The 21605-nt window shown below is 42.3% G+C and overlaps 1 protein-coding gene across 3 annotated transcripts in view; it reads left to right on the top strand.

The window, feature by feature from the left end:
* The first annotated feature begins 9677 nt into the window (after positions 1–9677).
* MOCS1 (molybdenum cofactor synthesis 1) overlaps positions 9678–21605 on the top strand; it is a 34511-nt gene continuing 22583 nt past the window's right edge. For 2 of the 3 annotated variants that reach the window (XM_054399247.1, XM_054399248.1), the window contains exons 1-3: positions 9678–9702; positions 17276–17408; positions 20024–20191. In XM_054399247.1, the coding sequence (XP_054255222.1) occupies positions 20035–20191 (157 nt within the window). In that variant the 5' untranslated portion in view covers positions 9678–9702; positions 17276–17408; positions 20024–20034. Of the gene's footprint in view, positions 9703–14537; positions 14566–17275; positions 17409–20023; positions 20192–21605 lie in introns of those variants that run through there. The other variant, XM_054399246.1, reaches the window with a different exon arrangement.

Raw genomic sequence — 21605 nt, 5'->3', positions numbered from 1 at the left:
CGTAGATTCAGATTGGATGTGAGGAAGAAGTTTTTCACCATGAGGGTGGTGAGACACTGGAACAGGTTACCCAAGGAGGTCGTAGAAGCCCCCTCCCTGGAGGTGTTTAAGGCCAGGCTGGATGTGGCTCTGAGCAACCTGATGTAGTGTGAGGTGTCCCTGCCCATGGCAGGGGGGTTGGAACTAGATGATCCTTGTGGTCCCTTTCAACCCTAACAATTCTATGATTCTATGTTAGTAAAATACGTAACAGTTATTCAATTATGAACCAAGGTTGCAATTCCACTGCTTGTCCACCAGATGGCAACTCAAGCAGATGCTTGCAGCTTGGCTAAAACTCTAGAGACAAAGTGTCACTGTATACAATTAAAGGAACCTTTCAGGGACTTAAATCAATTTAAGATAATTAATTATGGCTCCAGGCATAGCTAGGGAGGGATGCTTATAAACCATAGGTTACAATACCATGTGAGCTAAGGCGCCAGGATTTTAAACAGAACCAAACCTGGTGTTAAACAGGTGAACACTGAAAAGATACACAGTTTCCCTTGTTGCTAAGTTACTGCTGGCTGCCGATGCTCGCGGGGACCTGGCTGCGGCTGCAGCTGCGGCTGCGGCTGCAGCTGCAGCTGCTGTGGCTGCTGCCAAGGCTCTGAGGCTCGCAGGGACTCGAGAGGACTCATCCTGCCTTCTGGGAGCAGTCCCTTCTAGACAGTGGACGCAAGCCTTCTCTCATGGCTGTGGGGGCATGGCGTAGACTGAGTCACCCGGACAGGCTCTCTCAAGTGTCTCCCTTGGCACTATGGAGTCTGCAGGACGCAGTGAGGGTGTGGTTCCCCTCCCAGAGCGGCTTGAGAGTGTGTGGGGGGTGTCACGGAGTGGCGCAGCTTTCCCCTCGCTTGAGTGAGTGTTGCCAATTCCTCTCAGCGACTGCTTTTCTGTTTCTAGGGTTACAGGGCAGTCCTTTGTGAAACTGTACAGGGCATTCACGGGCGGTCCCAGCAGAGAGAGTGCTCTGAATCACCCGGGCACTTACAGGGCTGTGGAGCAGCAGGCAGCAGCTCCTTACTTTTTGAGTGGGCACACAAATGGCTGCTTTGGCTCGCAGGTCTGCCGTTTATGCCCAGGGCAGACACTGTTAGAACTGCCAAAAAGGTTCAGGCAAGTTCTCTCTCCAACTGGGTAGGCTTACCAGTGGGGCTCAGTCCCTCTAAGATGCGGTGGCAGCTTCTTCCTACCAGCAGGACTGGGGATAAAAAACAAGGCTGGCTGCAGCTGCAGAGAAGCTTGTAAGGGACTCTTTGCAGGTTCAGGTAAACTGAGGCACGCTGACACTTCCCGGGTAGCATGCTTCTCTTTGCACTGTAAACAAAGGCAGAGCACGTGGATGAGGCAGAGCACGTGCAGGGAGCAGAACAGCACAAAAGCTTAGCAAAAGAGCAAAGAGCTTACAATTTGGGGTAATATTTATAATATGCTAGAAGGTTGAATTTGGCCAATAGTCAATCTTGGTAAGCACTTTTAGCTAATGACAAAGCACGTGGCCAGAGTTATGCCCAAGAAGAAGCACAAGCATGATCATGTTTACCCCAAAAAAGGCAGGTTGGGTTGTTTGACCCAGTTTAGTGAAGCCTGGCCCTTTGTTTCCTCACCTTTGGGCTGAGCACCTACTTCAGAAGGTGGGGGAAGGGAGACGTTGAGCAAAACATGTTGTGACAAGTTTGGGCAATATTTGGGGTGTAATTCTGGGCATGGGCACCTTTCACTGCAATTGAAAACATGCAAAATTATTGTAGAAACTTGAGGTCATGCCAGTTTTAAGAGTGTTTGGCTCCAGGCTTCTTGATTATAGATGTCATTTTCAGCTTTATATGACATTTAAGTTAGATACAAAAATCAGGTATCTGAGTCCCACTGTAACAGTTTAGGGCAAGAGCTAACCTGCCTGCTGCTTTGACACAATGCAATGTCCTTGTTTCATCCTTATTTTTCTCTCATTTTCTGGCATTCTGTGTTTAACCAGTGTTCAGTCTTCTTCATGGATATTATGAGTGCTGTGCATGGAGATGAAGGCCTTGCACTACAGCAAGACACAGACCAACAGGTCAGACACAGACCAACAGGTCAATACTGCCAAATATTGTTTATGCCTTTTGGAACAGGAAGATTTCTTCAAGATAAATATATATTCTTCTGACAGAGGAAGAAACAAACTTGTATACATCTGTGACATAACACCCTTTAACTTTAATCTCCAAACATTAAAAAAAAAACCAAGCAAACAACAAAACAAACAAACAAAAACTTTCCAGGAAACACCAGCCCATTCATGCCAGCATCAAATAATCCTGTTTCACTTCTGTGTTTTATTTTATAAGTAATTTTCTTACACCCACAGCATCTGAACCTGAAATAACTGGATTAAGGCACCAGATTTTTGAGGCCAGTATCCTAATGAATACACCACTATTCATGAGGAAATACAAGGCCAATAAAACGTCCTACATGCCCTTGTCCTGTGAAATAAATAACCTATTCTCCTTTCCCCACAACAGTGCATTTCAGAGGCCCAGTGTTTAGCCAGTCACAAGATCTGAGCAATTACTACTGCAGTGATTGAAAAGTCTTAGAAGAACTACTACAAAAAATAAAGCTTGTGAGCTCTCACTGGTCAGGCCACACCTTGAGTACTGTGTCCAGTTCTGGGATCCTCAATTCAAGAGAGACTTTGAGGTACTAGAACGTGTCCAGAGAAGGGCACAAAGCTGGTGAGGGGCCTGGAACACAAATGCTATGAGGAGAGGCTGAGGGAGCTGGGGGTGTTTAGCCTGGTGAAGAGGAGGCTCAGGGGTGACCTCATTGCTGTCTACAACTACCTGAGGGGAGGTTGTAGCCAGGTTGGGGTTGGTCTCTTCTCCCAGGCAACCAGCAGAAGAACAAGAGGACACAGTCTCAAGTTGTGCCAGGGGAAGTATAGGAGGGGAGGAAGTTCTTCACAGAGAGGGTGACTGCCTATTGGAATGGGCTGCCCAGGGAGGTGGTGGAGTCACCATCACTGGAGACATTCAAGAGAAGACTGGATGAGGCACTTAGTGCCATGGTCTAGTTGACTGCTTAGGGCTGGGTGATTGGTTGGACTGGATGATCTTGGAGGTCTCTTCCAACCTGGTTGATTCTATGATTCTATGATAAATGTCGCAAGTATAGTGGTGATAACCTTTGAAACCTCTGGCCTGATGGCTTTTCTGAGGTTAGTTGAGTTTCATTGTTCAGGTAGCTGCCTCTCATGGGGTGATATTCTGTTAATTTACAGGCTATTTGTAATCCCTGATGTGAAGAGGGGCAGGAACCAGGAGAGCAGAATTCACTTCTAAAGATAGTATCTTAGGCTCCCTTTTACATCACCTAAGTGACTAAATAATGTACAACAAAGCAACGACCCTCTGTCTGAAAATTCAAATAAAATTCATCCAAGGCACTGTCACATTTTCAGCTTTTTAGGAGATGCAGTTTAGAAATTTGTAACATGGAAAACACTGGGAAGAGAAGATAAGAACAGAGTGCATCTGCAAAGAGCTCCTTTCTGTCTTTCTTTTATGAGATGATAACCAAAGATGTGAAAGCAAGAAATACTCAGTGAGATTTGGGTTTCTTAATCACAATACTTTATTGTGATTTGAAAGAAAGAACTGAAGTGTCTAGGGAATTTGAAATGACACACATACCTGCGGGATGCTAAGCCTGTAACTTTGATATAAGCATCTACAAGTTAAAAAAAAAAAAAAAAAAAAAAAGGCAGCCACCCACATAAACACCCTGATGTTTTTACTGATTTGTTTTATTCCATGTCAGGTTTTTTCCGTGTGACTAACTTGTTAAAGTTCTCTTGATACAAATTAACTTTCTCAGAGTGCTGTTTGTAACAGTTTCACTTAATGGGTTGCCTAACACCTAACAGACCTGAAGTTAGCCTGTTTTCACAAAAATAAGCCAAGCAATAAGCAGAAAATAAATCCTCTCTTAGGATAGGCTATAAACACTACCTCCTAGTTTTGAAGGGGATGAGACATGTATACTTTTGAGTGTTGACAGAAATGAATCAATTTTCAAGTCACATCAAACTCCTTCAGAACAAAAATGTGTTTGAATTGTTGTGATCTTTCTTATGGTTTTATTGGGATGTGAGAAGGGTTCTTTTGTTTATGAAATTTCTTGCTTCAGAGGCAGTTAAAAAGGAAATACTCATCATATTTCATGAGATCCTATGTCCAGCTGCTTGACTATGTTAATGCAGGGACTAGTGTCAAGAGAGCAAGGCAGCACCTGTGTTGGAAAAGACATTTCTTTTTCTGTTAATGCTTAGGGACAAAGCCAGTGTAAAGCCATTTGAGGTTTATTTCTCTTCTACCCACCTGAAGATCAATACATTTGTCTTGGAGTAGGGAAAGTATAATTTCTTCTCTTAGAGTAGATGAAGACCAAGAACGATCTGCACTTTGAGGAAAAAAAGGAAAACAATTTTATTATATTTTTTTCCCAAATACAGCTGAATACTCAGGCCTGAGAATTATCCCACTGACCCAGTGCCTTATGCTTGGGCTGGCAGTGTTGATGACACAAAAGGCACCATCACATACTACCAGTGCATTTAACTTTGTTCCATAGCGTTAAGCAGGATTTCTTTAATATGGAAAGGTGGAATAGGAGTTACTTATGGGAGGAAAGGGGAGGGCATCTGAAGTCCAGGTCATCTGTAGGAAAGGGAAAAGTCTCTTGGTGTTTTCTTATTCTCAGTTACCTCCTTTTACCATGCCCTTGAGTTCAGTCATATATGAAAAAAAGTACTAACAGACTAACCCCAATCCTACAAATAGAGCTGCCTGGGGTGGAATAAGTCCCCAGAAAGTTAAACTGAGACAATGTACTTTGTCTGAACTGTCTTTTGGTCTAATAATGTCTATTGTCAACCTTATTAGATAGGGTTGTTCAGTGTCACTATATTAATTCTTCTCACAGTTCTCAGACATTAAACCAAATAAACTCCCAGTTAGACAAGCAAAGTTGTTATGGACGGCCATAAAGAGTCCGTTTATCAGAAATGCTGCACAAATAAGAGAGCTGTGCAATCCTGATCAAGATAAACAAAAGTTCAGCAGCCGTATTACGCAGAACTTCCAGATAAAAAACAGGAGAGCATGAAGTGCTACTGGTTTTCAGTTGTGTAATGCTGAAGGCATGATGATGATACTTTGTGTAAAGGAAGAAAGACAAGAGAGAAGGGCATGGTTGAGCTCACAGCAAAATTTCATTTTGCCACCTCCTTTTGTCCCTCTTCCTTTTCTTTTTTCATCTTTTCTATCTATAATCAGCCTCTGGGTTTTGTGCATTTCCTAATTCCCTATCCGTACCGTGGCTGTGCAAAAGTATGGAGACTTAGCTTTAACATGTAGGGTCAGTTGGATTCCTTGGTATTCTACAGCTCATTACTCTAGATACTTCTCAGTACTGCTCAAACCAAAAATTCCAAAAATTTCTTCACTGTAACTTTATTTATATTAAACAAACTTTTTTTATTATTTTCCAGTTGTGAGAAGAAAAATTGGACATCAAAGAAAATACAGTCAAGGAGGAGGGTAATGAGGAAAGAGAGGGTTTCTCCAGCACACAAAAGGTAAGGAGGGATGGGAGAAGACAGCCCTGACACCTAGTTCCTCACCAGCTTAGCTGTTTCCTTGTCAATGGCTGGTTTTGTTTTGATTTGTCTGCATCTGTGCGAGGCTGTTGTTTTTGTGGCAGTCTTGGCATGGGTATTTACAAAGTCCCTTTTAGTAACTGTGGTTTTTGACTCATGTTTTAATTCCATGTGAGCAGCGTGTCCTAGAGAACTGTGGATGTTATTTTGTGCAGCTACCAGGAAGAAACACCAGGAAGGCTCTCATGACTCTTTCTAATGAGAAAAGCAAACTATAATAGAAGTCTCTGCTGTTAGCTGCCTAGGATTTCTCAAGTATAAATAAGAATAATTATGCAATGGTGTGCACAAAAAAATACACTGAAAAATGCTGTGGTATGCACTGAAGAATCACACTTATGAGTAACTGTGAGATGTCCTAGCTAGTCATTCACACCCCACAAATGCCCTAAAGTTTAGCAGTGACTCTCTGTCCTTGTGGTAGTTTAAAGGTGTGCGTATTAAAGGTTGCTCACTAGTGACAATTGCAAGAAGGGATGGTGTTCTGCTCTTCCAAGAAAGAGGCAAACCAATCAGCACGTTCTTGCAAAGTCTAACAGCAAACTTATGCTCAGTTTGCAGGAAGCCGAATGTGGAGGCTTTCCCTTGGCTTGCACTAAACTAAGCACTCCCACAGTCCGTCTTAACTGCATTTCCAACACAAGCCCTAGCTGTGTTCCAGCCCCACTTGAGGACAGGATCAGGTCTTCCACTTTGCCTTGCTTTTTGTTCAGGCACGTAGCCCAAAGTGTCAGAAAGATGTTGAGAAATTCTTTATGGATGCCTAGTTTGGACAGTGAAGCAACAGTGATTCAGTGTGGCAGACCCACCCAGCTCACATGCTGTGCGCTCTCTCGAGACTTTTAAATTATATGTAATTATTTCATTACTAGCATATCTTTAACACTTCATTAGCCCTAGAAGCACTTCAGCATTTTGCATTTTTATATTGTTCTGAGATGGGCTCAGAGAGGATGCTTCTACATGGACTGGACTCTGCCCTTCAACTGCTTGTGTAGGGCTAATGCTCCTCGGCAGACAAACAGCACAGAGCCTCTTCAATTAACCTCTGAATGTGCACGAGTCCTGATCTGTAATGCATTAAATGTAAATTCAGCAAAATCTTGAAACAAATGAACAGCTAAAAAAGACATGGCTAATCTAGGCTCCCAGCAAACTAGAGAGGAAAACAGCAGCAGGAAGGGCAGGAAATTAATTTATTTCCTTGGAATTTGGACAGCAGAATTATTCCATACCAAACACAAGTGAATGTCTGCAGAATGTCTAGAAAATAACTGAAATATCAATGTCAAAAAGTTTCTGTGAATCCTAAAACTGCCATTAGTAACTGTTTGGGGCTTCGCTAGAGTGACAGTGGTCTCTGCAGCTAGATGTAAGTATGTATCATTTTGCCGTGGTAGAATATCACATACAACTTTGGTTACAATGCAAGGGCATGACACTGCACAGAAACTTGGTCTAAACATATAAGTCTCAAATCTTTCATTTTTTACTGAGTACTAGTTCTTCAGATAGTAGCTGAGAAAAACAATCAAACCTCCACATACAAAATCAGACGTACAAAAAACCTTATACTCGTCATGACGCATGATATGGCTGTATCCCAGTAAAGTTAAAAAGCAATCATCTTTTAAGTAGATGCTTTTATACCGTTACACTTATTTTATGGCTTTGTTTAATTCTGGGCAAGTGTTTCCACCAATCAGAACTTTTTACTTCTGAGAGTAAGAGGTTGCCTTTGGAGGTGATGATTTTATACAGGTTCACTGAGATATGCCTATATATGTACAGTCTGATAAAACTGGGGAAACATAAAGCTTCAAGTATGTAAAGACATTTAATTTCTTAACTTTCCTGATATATTCAGCCCTGCCATATTCAATTGGATTACGTATGTGAGTCAAGCTTAACATACACTTTAAGTAAAATAACATAACTACAGAACAAGAGAAGCAAACCCTTCATTGTAGGTAGGAACGTTTGCTGGAGAAAGGCATTATAGATCCTGAAGATATAGGGTTTTTTAATGGTGATTAAGCAGATGTTAATTATTTTTTCCTTTCTGATGCTGTAACAGAGTTTAATTTTTATTCACATCTAATTAAACTTTTTTTTTTTCAATTGAAAGATTCACAGAATTGAACAATTACCACATTTAATAAGAAGCTAAATGTTTTCTGCATTTCAGACTTCATTATTACTTGCTGTTCGATTAAATTCAGGAAATTCTTGAATTACATTTCTTCCAGTTCTATAGGAATAAGTGATGCTTCATAAAGCCACTGTAAACATCAAGCTTGCTTTTTTAAAATATAGTTAAAAACAATATTTTGCCTTGTTATGTCTCTTTTGTTTTGATCTGTGTATTTGTTATCTTGACATCATACTGATGAGAATGGTTTCAGAATATGTATTTGGCCACATCACAGGTCATTCAAGATTGTATTTCTTTTCAAATGGCTTCAGCCTTGGGGAAAAACAAACAACCAAAAAACTCAAACAAACAAAACCCCAAACAAATAAACAACAGTATTGTATTGAGTTTTCCTATTAGTTTCTACCCAGCCTGAAGACTGAATAAAGTCTAAATGCTTATGACTGAATTGGACAGAAGGTGTTCTGTTACACAGACAAGATTTAAGTATAATCTGATTAAATATTTGAATCTCTACCAGCACATACTACTATGTCTTGAAATAAGAGCTGACACAATCAACTATAGGACACAGTTACTTCCATAACACCACCACATGTATCGACAAGTACACTACAGGTGAAACACTAGTTCTTAGCCACTAGTTGCAAATACAGATACCCCTGACACAGCAATTTGGTAATGGAAAACAAGATTATTTAAACTGAATGAGTTATTATAGAAGAAACATAGTGCAAAGGTGTGAGTTTTAACAGCTCCAGCACTACAATAGCTGCACAGTTCTAAGGCTAAGAGGAATAAAAATCATTTAGAGGAACAATTTTGTTTTGGAAGAGTAGCTAACATTATTTGGGGAAGGTGTTCCATGGAAATTTTGGGCACTTGAGCCCTTGTTTCATTTGTGAAACATGTTCAGAACAAGAGCCTCAAGTTCATCTTGGCAATGGGTGAGCATGCTCTGCAGACTTACTGCCCAAAGAGGTAGACAGTGGGCCACTGGACATTTTACTGTAAAGTCCCTTTTCTGTGAAACACTGGGAGTGTGGAGGAAAGTGTAGTAGGCTGTAAAACCAAAATACTGTTTTCTTATGCCCCATAAGACCTATTATGCTTGATTCAGTTCCCGTGCATCGTCCTTCAGACGTTTTACAGATTCTACTCCAGACTGGCAGCACAGAAGTTGAAGTCATTGTTTCCACCACAGGCGCTCCCCAGATGAAGATAAACCTGTCTTCTAGTCCGCTGCCTGCCCCTGATGGGGCAGGTAACTCCTGTAAGTCTTTTAATGCCTGCATTTCCCATGATGGTAGCCGAAGGGTAGGGCTGGCCTGTAGGCCTCTGGCTCTACACCTGCCTTTTGAAGAGCCAAGGCAAGGGGAAGGCAAAAAAGGCTGTCAGCACAGCCTTTGTCCTTGATGATGAAGGAGGTCCGGAATTCAGGAACTAACCGAGGCCCCTGCGCCAGGAAGGCGCATTAGTGGCGAGGGACTTGCGGGAAACTGCGGGCAGCGGTCACCCACAACAGCCCAAGCCCGCCCACGGTGCCGAGAGGCGCAGACTGCAACTCCCGGCGTGCAGCGCGGCACTTACGGCTGCTCTGATTGGCTGCCTCACCCCGCCCTCCGCCGCGTGACGGTGTGAGGCTGGCAGCAGCGTCGGAGCCCCCCGCGCTATGGGGGCTGGTAGCCGCATGGCGGCGGCGTGGGGGCGGCTCCTGCGGGGGGCGCTTGCGGCAGCCCCGGGCCGCGCTTGCAGCGCGGGCGCGTCCGTCAGGGCTCCTTCCGCCGCGGCTCAGGTGAGGGGTCTGGCGGTGAGGAATAGGAGGCAATGTCGGTGCAGTGAATAGGAGGGTTTGGGGACGAAGGTAGTCGCTGGAGCTGGCGGACAGCAGCGGGCAGGTGTCGCTGCCGCGGGGGGACGCTTGTGGGGTGTGTGGTCGCTGGCGGTCGTGTTTGCGGTTTTGAGTCCTGGGTCGGTGCCTTGCACTTAAGAATTCGTAAGTTTGTGGTGCGGGTACTTGTGACAATCCAGGCTTCGCCTGACGGGGCTCCCGCGGGGAGCTTGGGCTTGAAGGTGCTTCTGCCACCATAGTCTGCAGCTCAGGGGGACTGCAGCTGGAACCTGCTGGGATGAATGGCACCGAGCCGCGCCCGTCCTGTCTGATAGAAACGCTTAATTTACCGACCTGTCCCAGACCGATAGGTAGTTCCGGTGGTGAACGTGGCTTTGATTACATGGGGGTGAGGGGAGGGGGGAAGAGGGAGTCAATAACGGACGTAGTAATATGTAATTCTGTGTCTTTACATTGTTAAAATGTCACCCTTACCTTGAAAGTAAGTAGGACATTCAGTCTCTTGGATCTGAACCAGTTCTAAGACAAAGAGAATATTACACAACGACACTCGGTCTGCCTAGGTCAAAATGGGGTGTTTGGGCAGCTTGTGGTGGTTGTACTCTGAGTGGTCACACCAACTTTGCAGGGAAGCTGTTTGTTCCATTGCAGGCATGACATGAGCACAGGTGGTGTCCAGATCTAGCTCCTCCTACTTTTAGCTTTTGGTCCCCCAGGTCAGTTTGGTCTCTTTGGTGTTCAAATGCAAGAGAAAAAGCTGCACATAAAGGTTCTGTAATGGTCCAGCTGGACATGATTTATTGATGTACTTGCAATCTCATGACTGGCTTTAACAAGCAGAAAATAAGATAAAGCTATTAGTGAAAGTCTTTGTATCTTCAGAATTGAATGCATTCACTACCCTTTACTTACGTGCAGGAAGTCAAATAGGCTTGCGTGTTGCTTTCTTGAACACTTACTTGGGAATCTAGGAAGATTATTGAATTTCTTTTGATTGTTTTCTAAACGATGTAGTGGTTTTTTAACTGGTTTCTATAAATCAAGTGGTTGTAACCTATACTCAGGAATACTTTTGAGAGAGGTTGATTGCAAACGTCTGTCTCCAGAAGCCCTTCTCCCTTAAGGGATGAAAGCCACAGTGGCTGGAAGAATGGGATGGGTGATTTGTGTGTGTGGCTTGTAACTGTGACAGGTGTGCTGGGGTACTGGCTGATACCATGCAGGGCCTGAGATGCAGGCTAATGCAAACTTAGCAACTATATGTGTATATATATGATAATATACTGATGGCTCTTTTCTGTTCTCAGTTTCTTCCAGGATTAATCTGTAAAGAGGAGCAGTTAACCTTACAGCTATATGGGGCAGTGAACCGTGCTTTCAGATGACATTCAGAACAATGTTTAATGCTGTTTGACTAGGATCTGGGTTGGAACTAAAACTGTTCATGCGTTCTGTTTAGTTTCACAAGATTTCAATTGAGTGCAGGGGATGCAAAGAGGAGAAGAGAGCACTAAATTATATTTCATCTCCTTTTAAAATGGTCCTTACACCTCTGGAAGGAAGAACTCTATCTCAGGAACTTCAGGGAGCAACTGAAAGGCTGTGTCTAAGGCCACCTATTTTAAGTCTTTAGGTTACAAGACAGAGTGGGGTTGGTGCAGCTACTGTGTTGGTATTATGTGGTGAATTTATGTTCAGTTGACAGCTTTGTAGCCTGCTTCTTACATGATGGTTTTTGAGATAATGGGAAAATGTCTGTGTGCATTTAGTATCCTGCATTTGCTGTCACTGCTAACACTTTTCTATGAACTTTCTGTGAATGCTAGGCAGGTGACTCCTTCCAATATAAACACTCTATAGCTTTTATTTGTGTTTTGAATGTTCATTAAGTTCTTGAAATGTTCTTTTTAGGAAATATGTGGTGAAAAATTACGTATTTATAGAGAAATAACATGATATTGGCCAGATAATCTGGCTGGTCAAATCTTAGGCTGTGAAAATTTATGTCAGTTTTGAAGATATATTGAAAGCTTTTTCTAAAATGTTTACAAATAAAACCTAGAACTTGATCAGATTATTATGGACTGGTTAATCCACATGTTTGAGCCTGTTTATGTCTTGGTATTTAAGATACAGTTGTCAGTCTTGGTGATATGCTTAGCATAGAGTTTCTTTTTCTAAGACTAGCAAAAGGGCAGATAGCAGGAGGCACTCTGAAAGCAGCATTTTCATGGTTATTTGGTTATGGATAAGAATTTCTTCACTAATACACAGTTAACAAAGGAAAGCGTAATGCCATGTCAATTTATACATGTGGATACATGTCAAAATTATTTTTTTAATAAATAACATATAGGATTATATATTTCTACTACAAAACTGTGTATCTTCCAGTACAGTAAAAAAAAAAATAATTTGTACTACTTTTAAAAAAATGTGATTTTAATTTTTATTTGAAGCTGAAAGTTTACATGCAAACATGCAAAAACACCAGCTTTTTGAAACAAAGGAGGATGATAAGAGGACCCTTTAAATAGTGAGGCTGGAGAGCAATAATATGTTGGAAATTAGCCTTTTTTTATTACTTTTTACTACGGTTTTATTTTAAATCTTGTTTTAGATGTATCATTTCCAGACAAGGTTTTGGGCATCATGTTACAAAGTTTCATTTTTGGCTTCTGCCATATGTTTATGAAGCTCATGTAATTCCAGCATAACCACCTGAAATTTTGTGTGGCCTCTATTAAGTCTTTGCCACTGGGATAAAGAGCATAGCACAACTTATCCAGAAGGCCCTATTCTTGGCTAATCACGTGTGAAACTCTGTGTACTGGAGCTCTACTTTGTGGGTAGCTGATCAAAGTCCAGAGCAGTGCTTCATGTGCCAGTAACCAGAACTGTAGCATGCTGTCTTGGGGTCAGCTGTTGGGTAGCAGCCGCTGAGCCCTCAGAAAAAAAACATTTGTCTTGGATTTCTCAGCTCAGACCTCATTCTGGCACTTGGCCTACTTAGACCCGTTTCAGCCTCTGTGGTTGTCTTATTTCCAGGTTGAACAAGGACACTATGTCACTGCTTCCCTACAGGCTAAGATATTAAAGGTGAGGCATGAAACAGAAAAGTTTTTGCTGAGTTGTCTATGATGCCAGTGAAGCAGCAGTGCTGAGACAGAAACCCAATGGGGCTGCAGGAGCTGTAAGAGCCAGCAGGAGCAGGGGCAGCGCTAACAATGTCATAAGTTGTGCTGGTCCTCAAGGCCTATGCAGAAGTAGTGTTTGCAGGGATTACTATTTCATAGTGCACAAATACCACTGGGCATAAGGTGAAGGTGGAAGGGTAGAGAAGATCTTCAGCTTGATAAATAGATAAGCGTTCCATTCTCTTCACGCTTTTGTTTAACTGTGCCTTTCCTGTCAGTTTGTGGTGTTCCTTATGGTTATGAATACCTCTGGTGACAGCTCTCAGTTTTGCTGCAGTGTTAGAAGAGTTCTCCTGGAAATAACAGATGAATTGACAGGTCTGAAGAGTTGACAGCTTGTCAAAATATAGCTGCTAGGTACAGTCATCTAAGCTCTCATTCTTTCAGTACTAGTTAAGAAGAAGGGATTGACAGCCCAGAGAATGAAGCTTTTTTCACAGATCAGATAAAGTACACTGTATGACAGGACATACTCTCCCTATGTGCAGAAGTGCCTTCTGTCAGCTATGGAGAAGAGAGTGGGGACTTCAGGATTATAACCATCCCTTTTGAGTGAAAAAGTTATGTGACTGGACATTGATGTGTTAAAATACTGACAATCACGTTTTCCAACTTCAGAAAAATTAATAACCCTTTCCCCATAGTCTGGGAACTGTAGTAAGCAGCTTTTGTATTCTCCCCGTTCCAGTATCTCACACAGGCTGTGAGTGACTAGATCAAACCTCATCCTATTATTCCCCTTCAGAAAATCTTACTTACATGACTGCCCAAGAGAGTGCTTCATCCGTTGTCCTGAATTACTAGAAAGGCAGCTGAGTTTCACCCCTCTGATATTTGGCCTTCCTTGTGGAATTGATAAAAATATGTTAGTGATGGTCACACTGGCAGTTCTGGTAATACAGGATCTGTTCCCAGTAGATGCTGATGCTACTGAACTCATCATGGGTGTCTCCTGGTTCCTCATTGCTGATGTCAAACTGGACAGACCCTGAACTATAATGACTTTAAAAATTCCATCTCCAGTCATTCTTCCCTCCCAGACAAAGCCATCTTTGTACATAACAAGAAGTTGATAGAAAGAAGCTCTAGCAGCTCTGGGAAACTTTTCACCACCCCAACACCTGCTATTTTATGTCAAGAGGTAAAGATTAGTTGTTTCCAACAGAAACTTTAAAGTGTATTGACCCCAGCTGCCTTCTGAGTGCCTGTTCTTCTAATACTCTTTCTTGACAGTTCACTTTAATCAGTGAAAGGCAGTGTTATTTCTCCAGTACATCTTCTTACTTTAGCTTCTTTTCCTGTAGCAGCCATGCAGGTGAATGGCAGACTAAAAACAGGAACTGTTGTTTCCTGCATTCTGTTCCAGTGGTGGCTGATCCTGATAAAGAAACAGGAAATGAGTGCTCCTAAGAGAAGGGCCAAAATAATTTTAATAGGGATGGGAGAGCTTTCTCTTTCAATGTGAACCCCTTTCCAAAATGATAGGAAAGAACACATCAGAAATCCAACCAGGCCGGAGTTTTCAAGAAAAAGACAACCCACAACACTTTCCGTGGTTTTTCTGAGTTTGGTGGTATTTCAAATATCTTCAGATTTAGTCTGTTCAGAGGTGAGTTTTCTAACTAGGGAATCAGCAGAAGTGAACTTTGGATGTTTACTTGGGCTCTTTGACTGCTCATGTTCTGAGAAACTCTCACAGCAGGTGCAGTAAAGCCAGCATTTCTAAGGAAGCAAGCTCCCAGATTTGGGTTTCTCGGGTAAACTAAAGCAGTGCAGAGCTCACAGACAACTCACAGGTGCCCAGGCTAGAGCGTTTTCCCTTGGGGATTGATTAAACACCCGAGGACTCGTTCTGCCTGTGCAAGCTGGGGAAGAGGGAGGTGTAAGAATGTGTGTGGGCAGCGCACATGGTTCTGCAGGGTGGGAAGGGTAGGCCTGGAGAAGGCTGGCCTCGACCCCCTTACGACTCTGCTGTTGTGGCCACCGCTACAAAACAGAAACTGAAAGAGACTGCTTTCTTCCGGCAGAAAAGCAATTATGTGGAAGCTAGTACTGCTGTTTTGTCAGGGGTAAACTCATGTTCTTTGAAACAGCCACTGTCTCCTTTATCTTCCCTGACCCCCGACTGTTGGGGATGTTCATGGAGATCTTATCTAACCACAAAGTTGGTTGGATCAAGAAGTGTGGTGAACTGTTTAAAACCTAGTGGAAAGATTGTGTTGCCAGGAAAGGGCTGCTTCTGCTTAAAAGTTTAGCAGCTGCTGTGGTATTAGCGCAGCTGGAGTCAAAATTGCTGCAGCTGCTGCTGAATGAAGTTGGGCTTCTCCCCAGATAACCTTTGCTGTCTGTCTGATCCAGTCACTGAAGGTGTCTTCACTGTCTTCTGCACACCCCCCCAAACCTTTCTTACAAATGCTTTTAGAATGAAATGTTTTGAAGAAGCATACCTGGGGTGTTTAGCTGATCATTTCCAGAGTTCTTGAAAGGGTTGTTTTGAAATGCTGTGAATGATTAACTTCTGTGGTTACTAGTGATGACCACAGCCAGGAAGATGATGGCTGTGGTTCTGCCCAGTCCCTTGGCATTGGCCCATGCATACCCATTTTAGTATGTCTGGAGATTTCACAGGTCAGTTTTTCACTAGATGGAAATCATTACTTTTGCTCACTTCAGCAGTTTGATTACTAGCTGTGATAATTTTGTCTGGTTTCTCATTCTATATCTTAGATTTGTCAAAAGTTTATTTAATATTTGCCTGCCACAGTCTGTAAAATTTTGCCAGTATGGTTTTGACTTGAGAAACAATTCTGTAGCTGACTTTTTTTTTTCCCCTTCAATTTTTTACTTTGTGAACATGATGTGTACAGAAGTGGTTGCTTGTACTCTTTCACTGGGGTTGTAAGTCTACTGTACCATCCAGAAATCCTTGAGCTTTCTTCCTCTTGACATATAGCTGGTTGTTAAGTGTCTGTATGTGATTAACTAATAGGGGCACAGTGAAGGTAGTTCTTTCACTTATTTTGATGCTGTTTTCTCTGGTTTCTTTTGTAATTCTATGCAGTGGGCTTCTGTCAGAGTTATTAAATTGGCTGTCTATAAAATGGTAATTTAACTGTGATACAGTAGATGAAATGACACAAGAAGTGTCAGTGTTTGGATGATGTTTGTATGTAGTGCCTGAAGCAAGTATCCACAGCTGATTAAAGTAAGTTGATAAACTTTTGGCTTTCTGCAATACCGTGATAAGGGTTTGTTTGCTTACTGTATGTTTCACTTAAGGTATTGAATTACTTTCCAAAAGTAGCAGAGCTGTTTTAGCTGTGCTTTACAGGTGTACAAAAATAAAGATATAATATAGCAATGTGAAAGTCATGGAGTAAAGGCAGTGAGGCTCCCTGCGTTTAGACCTCGCTATAACCAATAGTGTTCTGTTGTTGATAGTAGTGATGTTTCAAAGATGCTTGGTATAAACTTGAATTGTATTAATTTCTAATATCCACTACTAATTTGGGATATTTCATGTGATACTCTCATTCTGGGGGGCAAATACTCAGTACTTCCTGAAAACTGTGTTGCTCTAGAATATGCTACAGAACTGTAAATGGAAATCAATTCAATATTGGCTTCATGGCATTAATAAAGACATGATTAAAGTTCTGAATCTTTTTATGTGGGCTTGACCAGGTGGAGTGTTCAGGATCATACATTTTTCTTCTAGCCCCGCTGTATTTTTCATCTTTTATCTGACATTTTTTTGGAAGTATTCTGATGTATGAATTTGGGGAAGAAGACCTTGTTGGAAACGTGCTTAACAGAGATATCATGAAACATAATTCTACACAGCAGCAGTTTGGGTTTGGTATTAACAAGATGCATGTGTCAGTAGAGACACAAGCAGAGATGCAGTGTTTCATCAGCTTTTAGTTCACATACACCGAAGTGCAGGGAGGGACCCTCTCATTAAGATTTTATCTTTCCTAAGAGGTGTAGTGTGATTGGCTGGTCCCATCAATTCTGGCAAGGGAATAGATGCAATTGAAAAAAGCTGCACAAAAATCCCAAAGCTCTTGTGGCAGAGGTTGTATGTTAAAATGCACAAGGAAAATTGTAGTACGAGTCCATGGAATTCAGTAGGGTGTGAAACAATCAATAAATGGCCTGTTTTGACCATAAAGACAAGTCATAGGTTTTTCTTGTGCAGCTCTCTCTGTGAGGAAAAATGGAATAATATTTATCAGTTGAGTTCAAAGTTAATATTTACACAGGATGTTGATGGAATAACTATTCAAATATTTAGCACTTCATTGTTTTCATTACAGGAGTTGCAAAGCTCAGGAAGAGGACGCTTTCTACTGGAACATGCTGCTCCCTTCTCTGCTTTTTTGACAGACAGCTTTGGGCGTCAGCATAATTACTTGCGAATTTCTTTGACCGAGAAATGCAACCTTAGGTGTAAGTGTCCACCTGCTTTCTTGCAGAGAGTTTTTATGTACCATATTGTGCAAAGGCCAGGAATCAAGTTTGGGTACTTATTGCTGTGTTGGCTCTCTGCTGATTCTTGTCTTTACAATGTAACGGTAAAGGATAGATAGAAATTTTTTTGGGGCTGAGCTGCTGGTGGGATGGGGAAGCAGGAGCAAAACTAGGCTTGAAGTGGGAGGGAGTTAAAACCAAGTGCACTAGAGAGGAGCCTAAGGTTAGCCTTCAGTCTGCCATTTCACGTGAGGTGGGAGATGATGACAATATCAAAATTGTCTGTGTCAAGTGGTAGGATGACACAAGGGTTGGAAGGATGGGGTGACTGCAAGGGCCTACAACCTGTTGCACCGAAGAATGCTGTGAACACTGCAGCAAAGGCAAGGTCTTACAGAGCTGAACCAAGGGCATCTGAGGTAATAAGAGACAGGAGGGTAGCTCCCACAAAGCGCCTTGGATCAACAGGGCTGAGTGGTTAAGGGGTCAGGAGCACAAGTAGTATTTTCTTCTGTCCCCCCACTAGCTATGCCTAATGATGGAATAAACATGAAAATCCAGCAGATTAATGCCTGCACTAGTGCAGTTCACTCTCCTAAGGGGTATGAAGCCCACAAGAAGCACTATTAGGACTCTAAATTTTAAGAAAGTAAACTTCCAGCTCTTCAAGAAGGTAGTAAATAGGACCTGGGGGGACACAGCCCTCAAGAACAAGGGAACAGAACAGAACTGGCAGATCTTTAAGGATGCTCTCTATAGACCATAAAACATCTCAATCCCCACATGTAAGAAATTGGGCAAGGAGGGCAAGAGACCACCATGGTTGAGCTGTGACCTGCTGGTCAAGCTAAAGGGCAAGTTGGGGCTACATAGGAAATGGAAGAAGGCACAGGCATCCTGGGAGGAGTATAGGGATGTTGCCTGGATGTGTAGGGATGAGATCAGGAAGGCCAAGGCACAGCTGGAATGTAAGGAAAACCAAGAAAGGCTTCTACAGGTGTATTAACCAGAAAAGGAAGGTTAAAGAAAGCGTTAACTGATGAGCAACAGTAGGGAACTTGTATCAACGGATGAGGAGAAGGCTGAGATTCTCAACAACTCTTTTGCCTCAGTCTTCACTGGCAACCTCTCCTCATGGCTCTCATATTGATGGCCTACAAGTTGGAGACTAGGGTGACAAAGTCCCTCCCACTGTAAGGGAAGGCATGGTGTGTGAGCAGCTGTGGAACCTGAAAATACACAAGTCCGTGGGACCTGATGAAATACATCCCAGAGTCCTCAGGGAATTAGCTGCTGTAGTTGCCAAACCACTCTCCATGATATTTGAAAAGTCCTGGCAGTCAGGTGAAGTCCCTGGGGACTGGAAGAAAGGAAACATCACACCCATTTTTAAAAAGAGTAGAAAGGAAGACCCTGGGAACTACTGACCTGTCAGCCTCACCTCTGTTCCTGGGAAAATCTTGAAACAGATCCTCCTAGATGCTATCCTGAGGCACATGGGAGGACAGGGAGGTGATACAAGACAGCCAGCATGGCTTTACAAGGGGCAAATCCTGCCTGACCAACCTAGTGGCTTTCTATGGCAAAGTGACTGTGTCAGTAGATCAGGGATGACCTATGGATGTGATCTAGCTGGACTTCTGCAAGGCCTTTGGCACAGTCCCCCACAACATCCTGCTCACCAAATTGGAGAGATAGGTATTTGATGGGTGGACAGTTGAGTGGATAAGGAATTGGCTGGATGGTCCAGAGGGTGGTGCTCAATGACTTGAAGTCCTGATGGAGAGCAGTGACAAGTGGAGGCTCTGGGGAGACCTAATAGCAGCCTTCCAGTACCTGAGGGGGGCCTACAGGAAGGATGGAGAGAGACTGTTTACAAAGGCCTGCAGAGACAGGATGAGAGGCATTGGTTTCAAATTAGAGAAGAGCAGATTTAGATTGGATATCAGGAAGATGTTCTTCACTATGGGGGCAGTGGAACACTGGAACAGGTTGGTTGAGGCCCCTTCCCTGGAGATACTCAAGGTGAGGCTTGATGAGGTCCTGGGCAACCTGGTCTAGTTGTCAGGATGTCCCTGCTGATTGCGGGGAGGTCGGACTGGATGACCTTTGGAGGTCCCTTCTGGCCTGGACCATTCTGTGATTCTATGAAATTTAGGGATCTGCTAGAGACACATAGGAATAACAGGTCTTTCATCAGACCTGTTGTGGTTTGAATGATGGTGCTAATGGAATTTTGCATACATGCCATACCCAACGTGTGCAATAAGTATGAGAGTTTGCAAAGTGTTTGGCAATATCCCAATTCAGTTCAGTATCTCTGAATGCAGGTTAGATAGCAATAAGATCAGCTTTTCCTTTAGAGTGGGTCCATTGTAATTTTGAGACCTATCAATTACAAATCTTGCTTTTTCTTATGAAGGAAACCAGAAAATTGTTAGGACTATGTGTGTGATTTTATCTGTATTTCAGAAAAGCTGAGTCATTTGACAGCTATTGAAGGCAGTTGCAATTGGTGCAATTTGCCCAGCAATATTAGACTAACTGCTGCTGGTTATTTTTTTACTCATATATTGCTGTATTCTTTGTTTCAGGTCAGTATTGTATGCCAGAGGAAGGTGTTCAGCTGACCCCTAAATCAGAGCTACTTACTGCTCAGGAAGTAATCACCCTAGCCAAACTGTTTGTGAAAGAAGGTGTTGAAAAAATCAGACTGACAGGAGGAGAGCCACTTATCCGTCCTGATGTGGTTGATATTGTGGGTGAGTTCCCAATAAATACAGTGTGCTTCAAAGTGACTTGCTAGATATTGATGCAAGAACTATTCTTATGTCTATCTACTAGTACAGCCTAGCAGCCTGAGGAGTAGTTGTGAATTAAATAACTTTTCCTTTTTGGAGAAGTTGCTTTTTCCCAGCATTCAGAAATGCAAAATAGTTCCTTTCTAAAAATTTCCAATTCTGCATTCCTGTTTGTATGGAACTTATGTCTCTTCATATTATGACAGCTGAACTTAGAATTGTCTTCATATTCAACTTCCACTTGAATAGTTGCAATAATGCAGCCTTGGGGTGAAAAATCAGGAAATTATATGACCAGGTCCTTACTGGGAAGGAGCAGCAGGTATGTGCTTATATACAAAACAGGTTTTCTTTTGGATTTTCAGAAGAGTATTGCTTTTGTGTTTTCATTTCCTTGGTAACAGATGTCACTTGCTCTTCAGTGTTTAATAAAGGATGGTGAAAATGTCTTATCTTTTTACAGTTATTGATGAAGATTATTACTTCAATGAAAGATAAATTATTGGGTAATTTTTAGAATTCTCTCTCTTTGAAATGGCATTGAATTGACTGACTGTGCCTGTTTTTTTCTTGAGTCAGATGCTTTTTTTTTTTTCCTATCCAAAGCCTCATGTGTTTACAGACATTGCAGTAGGTGTAGTGGCAAGGTATTAAACTAAGGTTATATAGGTGGTTGTACTTTTGTGTATTCTAGGCAACTGAACATGCCTGTTTCTGCACCTATACCCTCATAAGGTATTGAGTATAAGAATGGGTTGATATGGAAGATGAAGGTCTTCAAAGTAGAGTAAACTGCCTGCTGATACAGTGAACTTTGATGCAGGAAGCTGCTGGTCCCTGCTTCTGCTCTGTTTTGTTCAGGATTTGGAAGACCTTTATGTCCTTTTCCAAAGGAGGCAGCAGAGCAGTGTAATATGTTGAACTGACATGTTCATAGCTGGAAAAGATGTGGCTAGAGTGAGCTAGCTTGGGTCTCCTCGAACCTTGATTGTGAGGAGTCCTGAAACAATGCTAACTTCTTTTTGGAACTCTGGAATGCCATTCTCTAGGACATTTTGCCCATGCACAGTAGGTTGTTTTTTGTTTGGGTCTGAGAGTGCTATGTACCTTTTTTTAGGAGACCTGTTACTTTCAAAAAGACATTCCTCATTTATGGTAATAAGAAGCATAATTAATTTTTGATGACTTTCACCGATCAAAAAGGGGAAGAGATTTATAAAATAAGTATTTTAAAATACAATAAAGCATTACAGTTCGGCATATAGTATTGGCATGAAAAGTGGTTGAAATCAACATCATCAGTGCAGAACTTTCCTGTCTTAGTGTATGCACCTTTTTGATTTATCAGTGATAGCTGATGGCTTTTTATACTCAT

Source organism: Indicator indicator, chromosome 2 (genome assembly GCF_027791375.1).
Source record: "Indicator indicator isolate 239-I01 chromosome 2, UM_Iind_1.1, whole genome shotgun sequence".
Taxonomy (NCBI): domain Eukaryota; kingdom Metazoa; phylum Chordata; class Aves; order Piciformes; family Indicatoridae; genus Indicator; species Indicator indicator.
The sequence above is the reverse complement of the archived record's forward strand: the minus strand, read 5'-3'. Positions and strand labels throughout refer to the sequence as shown.